Raw genomic sequence first — 17877 nt, 5'->3', positions numbered from 1 at the left:
AGTTTGGTTTGATAGGAACACAGTTATTAAAGTGGAATCTAATCCTTTAAATAATTTTATTTAAATAATAATGTAGCTTTCAGAACATAAGAAAATTAATAAATTACACAATATACTTCTAATTTCCATATCTTTGAAGGACTGAAAGATAATACACATGATTGAAAGGCAATACATGTTTTTGTACTTAGGCTCTAGGATTTTAAATATCACTCTCCATTCTACATATTTTTTTCTTTGCTGTAGCAGGCACATTGAAATACCGGCACTTTGTGAAGCATTTTTGTATGGTATGTCAAAAGTTATTGCCTCAAAATGCTAAAACTGGACTTTGGGGGGGATATTGCCATGCAGCATACAGATGAATATTTGGCAGATCACAAACACTCCAATGACCCTGTTATGTTAATCGAAGTGCTCAGCTATGCCTTCTGTAGGAAATGACACTCACCACTCCCTCTCCCTGTCCTTCCTCCTCTATCTAGAAAATTTCACTTCAGACTTTAAAGGACAGCAAAAACTGACCCAAGATATACCTCTCATAAACTGCAGGCTCTGATATCCCAAAGGAGAATAGTTCTGCACATCTCCTCTCTCTTTAAACAGCAGCTCTTCACAAGCCCACATATCTGCAGATGTGTTAAACTCTTCTTTATTTCACAACTTCTAAAACACACACACACACACTTAGGACAATACAGATGGTTTAATACTGTACACTTGATTTAAATTGTCTTCATGTCAGGCAATAATGCAGTCTTGCAAAATCATACAATTTTACCAGTCTATGCATAAAGTCACTTTAGCATGATAATAGGGAAAAATCAATGGTATTTTACTTGTAAGGCTTTCCCTTCACCTTCTCCTTCACAAAAGTAGCAGCCCTGGGGCTAGTGGTGGAGGAGAATTTTGCAAAGCTGCATTTAATCTCCTTTCAGTCTTAACAGTAGCCACAATTAGTTCCTTCTGCTACAGTTCTACCTGCTTATAGTGGATAATTGAAAAGCTTGGGATTCTGATAACCTGAACTATCTCGTTGTTTACTCTGCTTTTTTAAATATATAAAAGCAAACCCAACAATCATTGATCAAAATCTGGAAAACATGTCCTTTTAAATTAATCTAGATAACAAAAACATCTAAATTTAGGGGGATGTGCATATTTCTAAAGGGATAAGGCAGCCTGTCTTTTCCCTGGTTGTGTTGTCTGCTCAATTCTAGTTTTAACAACAGCCATGCAGAAAGACCTATGCATGCATGGTACTAAAAGATATGGCGAGGCCAGGATGAAGGTAAGGAGAACATGAGCATTTCTGCAGGATTTGTGCAGTGGTCTCTAGGTTAGCCAAACAGAAAAGTGGAAATGTATCAGTTCTGCCCTTGCAGCTAAAGTGATGCAAGAGAAACCGAATTCCAAAGGAATATAGCTATATTACCCGTGTTTTATAGCAAAATTACCTAGGGTAATAGAGTTTGACTAAGTAGTATGTATGTGCACACAGAGAGATTAAGACGCTGTTTCTATAAAAACAAAGAATTCCAGAGAGTACTTGGGAAAGTTTGTCACCATAAAATAGTATTTTTAGATGCCACGGTGCCCATTGTTGTTCATAGACACGATATATATTGGAAATGCAGCACATTCAAACAAGTTAAGGGGGAATTTTGGAAGGATTAGCTAGCAATCCGAAATTGAGGCTGGGGACCCTTAAAGCAGGAAGGAAGTGCCCCTGAAAGGAATTCCTGTTCCAGGAGTTTGGGATCATCAGGGTGGGAGAGGAATCCCGCCGCATCAGCCAAGAACAGAGAAACGGAATTCAACATCCCTTGAAATGCAAAAGAAGAAGAGCCTGTTGCAGAAGAAATGCAGGTCGCATGTGTGCGTGCACACCCCCCCCCCCCGCCCGCCATCCCAAACTGATCAAATTTCTAGGGCCAGGCTAGGTGATCGCAATAGTTTTTGTTTCACTCAGGCTTTTGACTCTGCCCAGCTGTTTCAGCTGCCTGGCGTCGTAAACACACGAGAGGATGCGGTGCGTGTGACGGAGCGAGGAGCGGGAAAGTATAAATCCCGCTGCTCCTCAAGGTGTCACAGCGGCCTGAGGGAAATAAAGAGAGACTGACGAAAAACACGCGCGCGGGCGGCGCTGGGATCCCTCGGGAACAGAAGAGTGTGTGGTGCCATCGTTGTATGATAAGTTAACACGTGTAAGAGAGGAGGCGCACGGCTCGGGCCGGGCCTAGTTTGGCACTCGCACCACACACAAGAGCACGAGTCCCTCAAGGCAGGAGGAGCCCGGCAGCGGGAGTGTATATTTGTCACTTGGCCCTCCGCCCCAGGGGACACCCCCCCACCTCGACCGCCCCCGTCACGCGCACGCTCTGACTGGGCACCCGCACAAAAAAACAACAACGGTTGAGAGCCAGCAGGGCAGCGCGCGACGCAGAACTTCGCCCAGCGAGCTCGTGTTCTGCTGTCGGCCCATGAGCCACCGCGGGGGAAAAGGAGGAGGAAAAGCGAGAGAGCGAAGGCTGCTGCTGCTGCTGCTGCTGCTGCCGCGTCGCGGGGCCTTCGCCGAGGAGGCGTTGCAGTGCGCCTGCGTGCAGCAGGCCCCTGCTTCTGTTGCCTTTTTCGCGTTGCTGTCTCTCTCCCCCTCGCCTTCTCTCTCTCTCCGCTCCCCCCCCCCCCCCAGTCCGTGCGGCTCGCAGGACTGTTGCCGCTGCCAGCAAGCCCTTAATTCCTTGCTGGAGATCTCCCAAGACGGACTGGGTACCTGCCCGGCCGAGCCGGCGCCCTGCGAGGAACTTGGAAGGAGCCCCTTATCCGCCGCTCGGCTGTTGCTGTTGCTGCTGCCGCCGCCGCCGCTGCCACCAGCGGCCATGGGTCCCACGTCCCTGCTATGGAGGCGGTACTGGCGGCGGCGGTGGCTGAGCGACTGAAGGCGGAGTGCTGCGGGGCAAGAACTGAGGCGGCGGCGGCGGCGGCCGGGGTCTCTCCGGTGCCGGGGGGTGTCGTGCTGACGGTGTTTTTAACCCTTAGATGGTCTCTAGCGAGCCGCTGTTGCTGCCTGTGTCACTGGAGGGTGAGTTCTCCAATAGTATGAAGGAGATGATCGGCGGCTGCTGCGTTTGCTCCGACGAGAGGGGCTGGGCCGAGAATCCGCTGGTTTACTGCGACGGGCATGGCTGCAATGTCGCAGTGCATCAAGGTGAGTGAGACGGGCCTGCTTCGGCCAACCTCTCTTGGGTGGTGGTGGGGTGGGGGGGTAAAGACACACAGAGAGAGAGGGCCGGGGGGCTGCTTTCGGAGGTGTTTCTTTTTCTCCCCCCCCCCAGTCTCTTCTCTGTCTCTCACACACGCGTCACAAGTCACCACTTTATGGAGTGCGCCATCCACGTCTTTCCCCTCCTTGCTTGCAGGCGTGGGTCGCCTTCCCCCCGTCCCCCTGCCTCCTGTTAACTCTGTTGCTGGCTGTGTTCGTGGATGCTTAAAACTCAAGGAGGCGGGCCCGTTTTGGGAAAAGGGAGATGGGTGGACCCCCCTCCAAAGATGCTGAGGGCGGCCGGGCATGTGCTTTTGGAGGAGGGGTGGCCAGCAATGTCAGAAACAAGGTGTTCTATCCTTGTGTGTGAACGAGTAAGTTGCGTGTGTCGCCCTAGTCGTTACTTCCTCATCCTGTGTGAGTGCCTGCCCGCCCTTCCTTCCTTCGCCCTTAGTAGTGAAAGTAGGCAGGAAGGGAAAGGTACCGAGCAGTATCAAAACACTTCGACGTGAGCTTAAGAGAGTATGGGCAACGTGCGCTTTTTTGCTTTTAGCAAAATTGCCCCTGCCTGCTACGTCGATATCCCTTTGCACTTTTTGGCACGTCCTCGAAAAGTCTTGCTCCTCCTCCTGTCTCCTAAACCTAGGTAAGAAGCCAGAAAACGTGTTTGTCAAAGGGAGAGAGTTAGCTGTCATGTGACTGCCCCTTTCCTCCCGACTGCCTCTGCCGGAGCGTCCTTTGGCTGGATGGTGTCTGCTGGATGAGGAGACTTCCTGTTTGTGGTAGGAGAGTGTTGGGGGAGGGGAGGAAAGGGGCACCGTTTACTGACTTATCCTTTGATGGTAGATTTGTTTGGATTAGTGGAGGGAGAGCAGTTGGCTGGTGCCCAGCTGAGTGGCTGTGTTGCTGTTTTGCTTGCTATAATGAGCACAGTGTGTCTCTGCTTGTCTCTGATGAGCTGTATGAGTTTCCTTTACGTCTGGAATATGTTACTGTTGCGGTCGTAACTTAGAGTATGCGAGTACATGCATGATAGTACAAAAGATCCAGCTGATCCAGATTGTTTTTTAATCCTATTTGTGAGAGGTGGCTGCAGGGCTACATAGTTTGTGACTAGTTAGAAGGAGCACTGGAGAATGGAATAAACTGTCATTCCTTCATGTGAACTTGTCTATCATGAAAATCTTCAGGAATTCTCTTCCACCCGAAGGGTGACACCTTGGAACTAATCTTTTTATGTTTCCAGTGTGCATGCATGTACTTTTTCTAGAATTTCATGTCTGGGCTTACTATTATTTGTTACAGCAAATGCCAAATCTTTAGAATTGCAACTGTGTACCTATGTGTTTGATTCAGTGCATTGAAAAAGGGGTCAAGGTGTCTAGGTGAATAGATGCATGTGCTAGAGAAAGAGGAGGGATGGGACATTGTCCAAGTCAAGGGGCAATGTGAAACTTCAGCTCCCCTCTCATTTCACAAAAGCTTATGCGTGTTTAGAGGTATGAGATTTCATGTGAGCAACCAGGAAATGGGCCGCAGATGGTGACCTATTACAAAGTGGTGCAGATGTGCCCCATCCCCTTTCAGCATGACTATTGGATTGCAGAAAAACCTTAGTTTACGTGCACCCTACAGTATATTGTTTGTGGAATCCTCTGTACTCTGTAAACTGAAATTGATATCTATATTTATAGTAAGTCTCAGTTTTTAATGAAAGTGAGAGACTGTGGCATCTGTGCTCTTATTCAGTTTCCCACACATGCAGCTAACCCAGCTTTTTCTTCTGTTGATGTGGTTATGAGTTTGCAAAATCTTTAAGACATAGTCTGAGAATGGGAAATAGGAAGTAAGAAAGAAATTGAAAGTGGAATAGGGAGACTTATAGGAGGAGTTACAGTACAAAAGTACTCATGTGAGACTAATATTGATTAGTGTATTTGTTTTGCTTTTAAATCACAGTTGCACTCTAGGTGTGTAATTTGATTCTGAAAAAGCACCAGAAAGCTTGATCCTGTGCATGTTTTCTCAGAGTAAATCCCATTTAGTTCAGTGGGGTTTACTCCCAAGTAAATGCACATATAATTTATATTATCTGAAAAATAGCTGCAAATGTCTGTTTTGTTATATCATTGTTTGGGACTGCACTAGGGTCCTCAAAGTTATTTGCAATAAGGCTTGGCTCTCTCTATGGAAATTAAATTAAATACTATTAATATACTGTGGGAAAATCAAAGTACTATTTCCTTTATATTTCAGGAAAGCTTTACCTGGGAAAACTTCACTCCCAAACTTCTATTATTGATTTCATGTGTACCAATAAACCTGTTAGAGGGAGCTAGACATTCGTGGAGAAGAAACAGCTTAGGGCCCCCCTCTTCCTGTAGTAGCTGCTATTTCCCCAGGGGACCTAGAAGCAAGGTGACTGTGCAGCAGGACAGTAGCGAGGAACAGCTGTCATTCCTTTAGTGTTCCAATCTTAAGCGACAGCATGTTAAGTAAAGGAATCTGAAATTGTGGGAGACTTTTGTAGAGCTGCAGAAATAACGTGAGATGACACCTTAAAAAGGGAAACCAGAGCAATCTTCACCTGAATAGTTATTCCATTTGAATTGGTTCTCCTTGTGGGGAATGTACTTACACATGCAAAGTATGTGAACAGTACAGAAATAAGTATCCCCTTCCTCTAAAGTAACTAACCCTCTTTGTTTATGTAATGGCAGCCTAGGACACAGAGACTAAGAATGGCGTCTGATGGTGTCCTAACACTGAGGAGTAAATGGAGTAGGACATAAACATTTTCTTCTAGATAAGGAAAGGAGAGGGGTGCTAGCATGGAAATTTGCTTTAAGAAAGCCAGTTACTTTTGCACAACTTATGTATTAAGAGAGACCCTGTATTTTCTTTTTTGTTCTGGTTAGAGGCATCATGAGGTTTATTCCATCTTTTTGGACATGCTGACAACACCATTTCCCAAAATTTCTGAAATCACTTTGGCTAATTAGGTGATAGAATTATTTGGCTCTGTTTTGGAAAACATTCCCAATACACCCAATATTTTTATTAATTCAGATGCAGAAGCCACTGCAGTTGTGGTTGGTTGGGAGCTTCAGCCTACACTGCAAAGTGTATCTAAGGCCCCGTCTCATGCATACATATCTGGAAATAAACCCAGTTTAATCCATGCAATTTAACTTCCAAGTAAATACACATAAGATCATACTGTGTGCTGTATAACTCAAGCTATCCAGAGATATAGTGCCGATCTGATGCACTAATGAATTCTCAAGTAGAATTCTATATGATCCGCTGTTCCAACTTAGTTTTGTTACATGCTCTCTGCTTGTGCACATATTCAGGGTATTTAGCTTTATGATGCAGTTGAATTCTGGACTATATAAAGCCTTGGGCTAGTTGATCTGTTTGCACAGTGGTCTCTGCAATATTAATTCCTAAGCTCAGTCATGCCTGTGACACATGGATTTAGAGAGACTTGCACATATGTAGCATTTCATCATAAATTATGTGAGGGCAAATTGTTGAGGCTTAAGAGCAAGTATAAAAGGTATAACCAGCATTGGCAAATGCTGATGGAAGGCAGTTTTGAGTACATATACCTGTTTCGAGCTCCATAATTTCTCACTTTAATTGTATAAAGCGCCATGTGCATTGATGGTGCTATATAAATAAATGTCAGGGATAATAATATGTACTTGAGCATAGATTTGACTTCTTAAGTTTCATTAATCAGGATGGGACTGCACAGGTGTGCAGGGTTATTCACATTGCCTGAGTAGATAGACATGATAAGGACTGTAAAATGTTTAATTTCCTTGTTCTCTGGAGCAGTACATGGGTGTTTTCTATTGTATTTCTCTCACTTGTCCCCTCCTGCTGCTTCTGCAGTCTTTCTTGGAATCTGAAATATCTCATCTTCCTCTTGGGCCATTTAAGACCAGAAGAGACTGTCCCTGGCACACTTCCCAATATGGGGGAAATTACACTTTTGGCCCAAATGCCTATGGGAATGAGAACAGAGTGCTGCAGTTGGTGAGCACTTTGTTGTAGGGATGGGTGTTTTCATTGAGTTTACACCTGATAAGCTTGTTGCTGCAGAATTAGAGCTCTGGATGGATATGCAGAGTCTACAAACAGCAGGTTTTGAGGAGCCATGGAATGAGAGCCAGACAAGAGAGGGATCAGGAACCATGAAAAAAGTCTAAGGCACAAAGCATAAAGAGGAACCAGACCTCAGGAGTCAGAAGAGACTCAGTTTATCCCTTACATGCAGTCAGTTTATACCTTACATGCAAAAGAAGAACCAACATCACAACTGATAGTAGCCAAGGTCACAGCTGGGTAGATTATTCAGAAGGACTGGGAGCAGGAACTGTGGAAAGAGTAAAAGGCATACCAGGAGGCAGGTCACAAGAGATGGCAGGCTGAGAAGCACAAACAGGAGCTTAGGTATGCAAGGTCAAATGGATTATTTAACTTTAGACTTCAGATTTGGGTCTAATTGGGGGAGGCTTTATCTCCAGCAAAGTGTGAAACTAGAGAGGAGTCATGGAAAAGATCAGGCACATAAGGGTGAACGCCTTCAAGTGCCAGTGATTCAGTGGCCACATTTAACATATAATTGTAAGCTAAAAACCTTGGCTTATACACCATACTGTGCAGGAGGTTTATGCTAGTGCATGCAGGCTGATTGCTGTCACTTAGTTTCTCCTTTTGCATGAGCAAGTAAACAAACTAGGAAGGGTTAACTTAGCATTACTTCCAAACCTGGGATCGTGGGTTGTTTCTCCCTAACAAGCCAGGTCTGTAAACCACGTATCTTGAACCAAACTTAAGTCAATTTTAAGCCAAGGTTTAATGATCCTGGGTTTGGATATAATGCTAACTCTCCTTTTCTCGGGTTTTGCACTCGCAGGAAGCATGGAGTGAAACAGAAGTAACTGGGCACATACAACATGGGTTGTTTAGCCGCAGTTCTTGGCTTATTATGTGTGAGTGCAGCCATTGTTAAACAAGAATTCAGGTTCAAGATGAGACTGCATCTTTGGGCTAATGTTCTTTCTTCTGTGATAATGCTGCACATATCCTCTGTTGTGGTATATTAGATAACAAGAGTAGTGATTAGAAATGGACATACTTTTGAGTGTAAAAATGACTCTCCTTATGTTTTTGGATAGTGTTTTTATAGTGACACCTACATATTGTTGTTAAATTTGGCAGTCTGCTCTGCAAGGCTGTTTTTATACAATGTTTTTATTTGTAACACAAAAAATGCAATTTGTGTAATTGGAAACAATGGTAGTTCTGTCTTTGCTTTCAATAGGATGTGGATTGCACCCAGAATTGTGCAAGTGTTGGTTATAAACTCATTTGGCTGTAAATGCCTTTTGAAATTAGTATAATTTTCTTTCTTTACCATACTTGACTGAATCCGGTGTGTGTATGTTGTGTGTGTCTGCATGCACATTTAGACCACAAGATTTGATACTATAGGAAACAGCCAGCCTTGGTTCAAGAAGCTCTGTAGGTTTGTCTTAGTCCACATGTTTCCCCTTCATTCATTAATGGGCAAAAAAAGGGAGACACTCCCCCCCCACTTTTGACAGAAGTTAACAAATTCTGTAGGCATACTAGGTCCCCGTAGAGTGGATAGTAAAGGTAAAGGGACCCCTGATCATTAGGTCCAGTCGTGACCAACTCTGGGGTTGCGGCACCCATCTCGCTTTATTGGCCGAGGGAGCCGGTGTACGGCTTCTGGGTCATGTGGCCAGCATGACTAAGCCGCTTCTGGCGAACCAGAGCAGCGCACGGAAACACCGTTTACCTTCCTGCCGGAGCAGTACCTATTTATCTACTTGCACTTTGACGTGCTTTCGAACTGCTAGGCTGGCAGGAGCAGGGACGAGCAACAGGAGCTCACCCCGTTGCGGGGATTTGAACCGCCGACCTTCTGATCAGCAAGTCCTAGGCTCTGTGGTTTAACCCACAGCACCACCTGCGTCCCTTGTAGAGTGGATAATGCTTGCTAAATTACAGGCAAGCAGTGTTAGAAGCTAGGATAGAAAAGCTAGGAGCCAAATGGCTTCTGAGACCTGGGTTTTGGGTGCCAAAACAGAATGTCGGGGGGTGGGGTGGGGGTCGGCAACACTTTTAATTTATTATTTTGATAAGCATAAGAGACATATTGTTAATATCACATTTTTAGCAGGAAGTTGTTAATACATGTTTAATTTGGTGTTGAAATAAAAATATTGGTACTATACTTCGGTTTTCCAAACACTCTATCCTTGTCTATCCTTAACATATACTTTGAGGCTTCAAAGCACATACATTTCAGTAATCCTTAAGTGTCAGCCAGGCGGAAAAAATGGCACCTAGACTTTCTGAGGTGCTTGCAAATGGAGAATCTGTAGTTGCAAAATGTGCCTGGTGCCCTGCTAATTTCGAACCCTGCAGGCAGGTAGGTGGGATACACCTTATAAAAATGGATTTTGGCATAGGAATAACTAAAAGGGGTTTGCTTTATGATTACAAGCTAGACCTGTCTTTTGTGAAGAAGCTATCCCATTCTATACTGACGTCTTTCCTAAGCTTGGCGAGCTAAATTTCAGTTTTGTAGTGTGCCTGTTGCCCTTTCACCTCACAATTTGGCATTTAACTTGTGTGGTAAGCGTAGAAGCTTATCTTCAGTTTTAGTAGACACTTGTCTGCAGCATTTTTAAAATGTCTATCACTGAGTCAATATTAAGTGGTTTAGGGTCCCTGCTTTAACTGGTGCAGACTTGCACAGGTCCTGTCATTACCTAGGTAAGCTTACAATACTACTGAGGCATCAAATTTTAGCTTGGGGTTCTTCTGAATCCAATGCACAACCCTAAAATAAACTGCTAACCTGTGATTTTTAGACAGATGAAATAAAATTTATTTACCCATTGACCAAGGGCTCCCACAACATCCTCTCTTCCACCTCTCCCCCTGTTGAAGTTAGACTTGAAAGAAACATTCTATGGTAGCCAGTAGAATACATTATGGTGTGTGCTTGGTTGAAATGTATGTGTGGTGCCCGCAACAGTTTCTCCAGTTTGCAAATGTACTCTCAGAATGACCCTTGCACTTACCTATGTGTGTATTGCAGGACTTATTTTTCTGTATAATATATGTATTTTTAATATGATTTTTTGGCTCTTTTCTCCCAAAATAGCATGCTATGGAATTGTACAAGTACCCACTGGACCTTGGTTTTGTAGAAAATGTGAATCTCAGGAAAGAGCAGCTAGAGTGGTAAGTTTGAATTGGTGTGTAATACTTGGGTGCATGTTTTAATCTAGTTCTTATCTTGGTAGCATTGCTCAAAATGTATTATTCTTAGCAGGGGGCGAAGCTTTCTCATTTTCAGGTTAACAGTGGGCATATATTTGCTGGAAGCCATAGAAATTCATTTTTTTCCCTTTGCCTGGATTTTTTCATGTTCTAGTTTTAATATGGAAGTACAGAGAGAACCAGGCAGGATTTTCAGTGCTGCTCAGAGGCTAACAGTTGCAGAAATACCGTACTGCATGCTTCATAGTTGTGTTTCCCACCACCACAACCTTTTTCTGGTGAGGGGAAAGGATGGCAGAGGATCTTGTGAGGGAATGCTAACCTTCATTTTCTTCCCCATTGACTCCCTGCAACAAGGGGAGAGAGAGAGAGAAGCCAGACACAAACACTGTGCCACCAGAAGTGTGGTACTCTGCTATCTTGATAAATGTTTTACTCTCTGATTTTTGGACACCCACCACCCCACTGTGAGAATACACTGTAAACCAAAGAGAGATAAATCAGGTTGGCTCTGTAGTCTGCCTGCAATGCTCTAGCTTCAACACATGAACTTATTTGGGGTATTATTAATTCCAGTCTTGGAGGATACTTTTGCAAGTACTGATAAAGCTTTCTTATAATTCTCTATTGGCAATGAAGTAAAAAAGAAGTATCTATAGAGAACTGAAGTTCTGGATTTTGATATAACTGGATTTTGATATAAATTACTTAATAAATATAAACGACATAACTCTCCTGCTACTTTCAAATTGAATTTAATATTGGTTGTTTGATCTTAGCTTCATAATGCTAGTGTGGAGATAACCAACTTTAATTTGAATTCTGGATATGGTTAGTATTGTACTAAACATCACAGTTTCAACATAAAGTTTTGCAATAATGGTTGGTATTGATTCTTTTAGGCCATAACATTATGTGGCTCATGCAGAACAGATCTATCCTGTGGGTTTTGATACAACAGTGTTGCTTTTAGCACTATCACTTGAAGCAGTGTGTGTATGCAGAAGCACACATGGTTGTCTTATTTGTGTCGTTGTTCCTGTAAATACAGAACTTAAAGGCTCTGGAGGTTTGGCTTGTCTGTAATTTAGAAATTGAGCTCCAGAAATGGCCATTCTCATAAGTAGCTTTAGATGAATAGAAACCATGGATGTGAAATGTTGGATACTGAGCTGTGTTTTAAGACATAGATATCTGTTAGAGAGAGGTTTTTTTAACTTAAGGAAAGCATCTATATTTATGAGAAAGGAGACAAATAGGAAATGGGTCAACTACAGAAAATATTTGAACGGTACCTTAGTTTTAATAACTGTTTGCCTTCCTGCAGAGATGCGAATTATGCCCTCATAAGGATGGTGCTTTGAAGAGGACTGATAATGGGGGTAAGTCTTTTACCTTTTCAAAAAAAAAAGTCTCTAGTAATTTAAAGATTTTGTTCCTTTTTCAGCAGTTCAGTTGCATAAACTGATAAAATTGGAACATAGCTTGTGTGGTTAAGATTTTTGGAGCCCCACGTATAAATATTCTGTTATTTTAAAGAGCTCTGAAACTTAGGTATTTCAGGGTTTGTATATTTAATAATTTAGGTGCTCATCACTGTAAAATGTATTTATTCTTGCAGCATGTATATGAGAAATCTTATCTTCCTCTTACACATGGAGAATGAGAGCACTGCATCATGCTAGAGGGCTGTATATAAATTGTAGACTTTAATTTTATGCAAAAATAATTCAGTGTAAGTGAACAGTGAAGGTTATTTAATTCTTTCGGTGGCTATGGTTTGCTAACTCAAGTGGCACACTTAATATGACAAGCAACTACTTGATGATACCACATGACTTTAAAATGGTGTTTCCTTCTCCCCAAGCCAGCATGGCTAATGATCAGGGTTGGCAAAATTTGTAGTCCAGCAATATCTACACAGCACACACTAGCTTGCCCAACCCTGCACCCATCCATTATAGAGGGAGCACATGGAGAAGGGCTCCTGAAGAAGGTCTTTAAACTTGTGGCTAGGCTCATGTAGAAGAAGAGATGTATCCATGACCACACCATTTAGGGTCATCAGCACTTTGAATTAGACTTTGGAGCCAATGCAGGTTGTTTGTATTAAAATACATGGAAACTTATCTGTGCTTAATTTTTTTCATTTTTGTGAAGGCTTAATTTGGGTTTCCGTGGTGATTACTTTCCTTTTCCATGGTTCCATGATAAAGTTTTATTTTATAGACCCATCTCTTTTTGAGACTTTTTGAGGTGGCTTACAAAAAGCAGAAATAGGATAAAAGATAAAAACATGGCACTAATACAAACATATTTATACTCTCATTTTAACTTACAAGCCAGGTTTCTTGCTATAATGCTTTTTAGAGGGAATCAGTAACACATGATTTTTAAATTTTGGCTAAGAGCCCCAAATGTGCTTATTAGAAGAAAGCAAAAGTCTGCATTGCTTACTTTAGCTTAGCTTTAATTTGCCTAATGATTCATTAGCATAATTTTCTTGAAATAGGACATGGATTATTATTGATGCAAAGCTATCTCTTATTCTGTGTAGGAGTCTAGTGTAAGAGATGAAAATATGCATAAAGAAACAAGTTGGTCTTGCCTTCATGCTACTTTGTATGGAAAAGCAGCTCATATACGTCAAGAATTTTCAATTCAGCCTTGTCTCTGCTGTTGTATTACCACAATGAATAAGGTGTTAACTTCCATGAACTTGTGGTTACTGACATGGAGTATGTGTATCGATTAGGGTACTGTCTTAGTGGGTAGAGGGTGCTGTTTGGGGGATGCAACTACTCCATTGTCATGGAAAGTTGACTTTCTGGGAGTATCTGTCAAGTCTTGCAGATGTGGCAGGCTAATAAGGATTGTTCTCATCTGAAGGTTGATGGATCTAGTTGGTTTCCAAACTGCATTTTTGGTGCACTTGGCAGACTATCCTGTCAAAGCTCTAACTCAGGGGTGGATAACTACTTAGCTCAATAGGCCACATCTTTATCTTCCCCCGACCCCTGGGGCCCAACTTTGATGGGGGGTGGGCCACAACATGTCAGTTGACTGATAGGTGGGAATTCCTGTGGCAGTGCGGGGAGCGGTCTGCTTCCTGAGCTCATTCCCTGCAGGGAATGTGCTGGCAAAGCAAATCCCAGCAAGACCGAGTTTCCTGCTCTCCAGTTGGTGAGCAGAGAGTGTAGTCCTGCTGCCTACAGGCTTCACAGTACTCAGCAGGATTTTACCCTGTCCCCTATCCATCAGCTGAAGTTACCCAGTGACACTGCCTGGTGGACAGGTGGGTATGTTTTGGGGCAAATAGCTTCATGGGTTAATTTGGCCCCTTGGCAGACCAAGATTGGTCTTCTACCACCCACTGGAACCGGCTTGAGTATTGGACATGATGGCTGTAGAACAGGAGTAGCCAGTTCACCTCCAGATGTTGGCAGACTCCATCAGGCCTGGTCAGACGTGCTCTAGATATTCAAGGCAATTTAGAACAATGAAGGAAATGGATGATGAGGTGCAGAAAGGTGTAGGAAAGGTCAAGTTAGGTTCAGCTGAACACAGATTCTTTGGTGGTGTCTTTGAAGAAATCCTATCTTCACCACTGTTTTATCTGCACAGTGCCATCCACTGGAGCTTTTTCAAGTCATAAAAGTCCTGTTACAACATGACTAGCTCAATTTTTACTTTTAGATAGTTGATGAAATCCTTCCTGCTTCAGGCTTTGAGGGGAGGGAGTGAAGTCTTAAAGAAAGGGCACACACACTTAAATGTTTCTGGAACCTGCCAGATAGGTTCCCCACCCCCTTGTATTATGTTTCTGTATTTTAAATTGGTACTGTTCTTATATTTATGATATGGTATTAGCCAGCCCGAGGGATCCAAAGAACCATGTTTGGCAGCACACCAATTTAAAAATAAATATAAATGAGCTGCCGAACATTAAATTGCTATCTACGCAAAAATATCAGCCTCCTATTATCAACAATCTGGAGGATATGCTATAAAAATAATAAAGCCTTTAAAACTATTTTCAAAAGTTGCTTCTGGATAATGCTTGCCTAAAATGAAGATTACTTTCAACTTAATGGTAGGGTTTGCATGGTATTTATTAGGGGTAGGCTTTGCCAGGAAAATCATGTTTTTTCTTGCCCTGGGAAAAGCTATTTTTCTCATATTTTAAGACATTATAAAAATTGTTTCATTATTACAATATTATGTTTCAAGTTGTGTTTATGACATGTAGCTTATTTAGCGTTGAACGAGGAAATTATCATAGACCATGTTATATTTTTAGTTTTGTATTCTGTTAACAGAATTTATACTACATTAAAAACAGAATAGCGTGTAAAAGAACGAAAATAATAATAATTTGGGATTAGATCTTAACTAAAGTTCTGCTGGTGGGAACAACCTGTGGGTGGAGTTCATTTGGTAGGAAGCTCCCACTAGGATGGGGGGGGGGAATGGCATTTTCTGCCATTTCCCCCTGCATCCCCTTTGTTCCTCAAAATTGTGGTTTGCACCATTTGGTGACATTCTGGAGCACCATGAGAAAGGGGTTGCTGGGGGAAGGAGAGGGTAGTGGAAAATGTTACCCTGCACTGCACCCTGGCAGCATTTTCTGAATTCCTATTCCTGCTGCAAACAGAAAGAGCTCTTGCATTCATAATCTTAGAATAACAGTAGAAGAACAAAAGTTCAAATTTTGAGGCATTAAGTAAAGATAAAGACAAGAGGTTCAGTGGGCAGAGGGGCCTGGAAGAAGCTACACATAAGACTACATCTTGGTGGTTCTGTTGGAACTCCACTTGAAACTGACAATATCACTAACTGTTGCTATACCAAGCTTTCATCATGTCAACTTACTGTAAATTGCCCTGTCGCATTGTTGCATTATACAGTTGTTTTTCCTTCTGCATCAGTTTCTTGTCTAATAGCATCTTGCTCTTCCTAAGAAGCTGGATACTTTTTGTTTGTGTATTAGATTCACTAATTTAAATTCCAGTTTCTTGCTGTAGCTGGCAATATATATCTTGCAAGATTTCCACAGAGGTCTTAATCACTGCATAAACAACTGACCTTATGTTTTGCTTGTTCTACTACTCTTAAATTGCACATCTTTGATCTCCAGCAAAATGCCCTGGAGTAAGAATGGATACCAGAGACACTTATTTTTTAAAGCTCAGTATCTCTGCAAAAACATTTGGGTGTTAGTTGTTGTTTGTGTTTGTGTGTGTGTGCTTTAAATAAATCAATAAGAGACTTAAAAAGCTGTGAGGGAGTTGGTTCTTTTAAACTGTTACAAAGCACCCAGTATTTGCAATCTTTCTTGTTTTACGGTTTTGTTTGGAAGCCTGCACTGTACACAACAAAGCTTTTTAGTTCAGCATATTTAGAACCAGTTATTGGATTGAAATCTGTTCCAACTGGATGCTGATCAGGAATGTTGTGCATCAGCATTCTTTGTCAGCTTTATAACAGGATTTCTGGAAGGCAGCTGCTTGGTTGAAAGCCAACTAACAATGCAATAGTGTCGTCATTTTTTTAAGGGTTAGAGTGGGGATCTCCTAAGCTTGTAAGGAATGTCACATGCCAGCTTTTGAGTCAGCAGCTTTCTCCCTCTGAATTTCATTAAGGCTCTGCAAGTTAAAAGAAAAAGCACTAATGCAAACTTAAGTTACCCAAGTGCTGTCACCGACTACTGCTAATATATTGTATTAAGTACTTATATCTGCTTGTAGCCGGATTCTGATATAAATTACTTAATAAATATAAACAACATAACCCTTATGCTACTTTGAAATGTGAGATTTTAATATTGAACTCAGCTTCATAATGCTAGTGTTGAGATACCCAACTTTAATTTGATTGTTGAATCATCTGTTTTCAAACTTGGACTAATTTGTGGCTGTTCTTTCCTGATTGAAGCTGGGAGTAGGGCATGTTCGACACCACCTAAGTACTGGTGTGTTGTATAGTAAGCAATAAATAAAAAGAATACTAAAGATGGTCTGATAAAACAAATTAGCAGGTCTTCTAAAAGCAAATAGTTTTTGTTAAATTATTTTCATTCATTGTACAGAGAAGGGCGTTCAATATTGAGATAAGTTCTGTTTCCAGGAATTCGGAAGGTAGTTTCTTTTGAAGTTGGCACCTTCCATCTATTCCAAGTCATCTATCTGTTTGTATAGGAAGACACTGTGGTGCTCTTCAGGAGCTGCATAAAGGGAAGGATGCAGAGGGCCTTCTCGGTAGTCGCGCCCTGTGGAATGCCTTCCTGTCAGATGTCAAGGAAATAAACAACTATCTGACTTTTAGGAGGTATCTGAAGGTGTAGGGAGTTTTTAATGTTTGATGTTTTACTGTGCTTAGTGTTTTAATTTGTTGGAAGCCACCCAGAGTGGCTGGGGCAACTCAGTCAGATGGGTGGATATTATTAATAACAATAACAATAATAAATAAACAATGAGAGAGAGGGAGTGAGAAACCAAAAACCAACATAGTAGAAACGCACTCTGGTCTTGCCTTTCATTTTCCAGTATTTGGTGATTGCCTTATGCTCCTTTTGTTTTATGGACAAGATACCCTCCTGTTCTAGACATTCCTCTTGTTTCTGCCATCCATCTCAGGGATACCATGAGCAGTTTTCGAAACTCCCATTGTTCTAGGCGCATTTTGTGACAGGGAATTTCATTAGTGCAAGATGTTTCTGAGCTCAGGGTGCAGAACTGTGCCTAAGATTTCAGATTAAAACTGCAGAGTGGAAGGAAAGGAGGACCTTTTTCTATCTCCCCACTTCCAGCTACTCTCTGAAGACTGGAGAAGAGATTTTCTTAAGAATATTAGGGGGGTGGGCAGGGGAACGACTAGTCCATGTGAAAAATTAACATAATATTTTAGCAGCAGTTCATTCATTTTCAGCTTTGTATTCTTGTTATAAAAAAGTTCACCTAGACATTCCTTTGTTGCACCTATAACCTAGGTTTAAGGTGCCATTTAGCTCCTAGCTTTCATATCTCAGTTTCTAACACTGACCATGAGAGAAGCAACACCAAACTCCAAAAGTTCTCCCAAACCAAAGAGTAACTCTGATCAGCCCTAACCTGGGGAGAAACCCTTCCTCTTGACTCAAGGCTCCTTAGTTTCTTAACACTTTCAGATATGTGGTTGAAGGGCCATGTTGTAGGTGGGTTCTGCAAACAGTGAGAGAAAGTTATTCCCCCTTCAAGCATACTTAGAGACCATTCCTTACTTTCCCTTGCTCAGGCAACCCA

The 17877-nt window shown here is 42.1% G+C and overlaps 1 protein-coding gene across 10 annotated transcripts in view; it reads left to right on the top strand.

Moving 5' to 3' along the window:
• Window positions 1–2247: 2247 nt before the first annotated feature.
• Window positions 2248–17877, top strand: part of MLLT10 (MLLT10 histone lysine methyltransferase DOT1L cofactor) — a 101567-nt gene continuing 85937 nt past the window's right edge. For 3 of the 10 annotated variants that reach the window (XM_083704700.1, XM_083704698.1, XM_083704696.1), the window contains exons 1-3: window positions 2513–3208; window positions 10479–10558; window positions 11925–11979. In XM_083704700.1, coding sequence (XP_083560826.1) covers window positions 3040–3208; window positions 10479–10558; window positions 11925–11979 — 304 coding nt within the window. In that variant the 5' untranslated portion in view covers window positions 2513–3039. Of the gene's footprint in view, window positions 3209–3908; window positions 4045–10478; window positions 10559–11924; window positions 11980–17877 lie in introns of all 10 variants that reach the window. The other 7 variants (XM_083704705.1, XM_083704702.1, XM_083704701.1 and 4 more) reach the window with 5 other exon arrangements.

This window comes from Podarcis gaigeae (assembly GCF_964106915.1).
Source record: "Podarcis gaigeae genome assembly, chromosome: 12".
Lineage (NCBI taxonomy): Eukaryota > Metazoa > Chordata > Lepidosauria > Squamata > Lacertidae > Podarcis > Podarcis gaigeae.
Note: the sequence above shows the minus strand (reverse complement) of the source record. Positions and strands in the feature narration are given on the sequence as shown.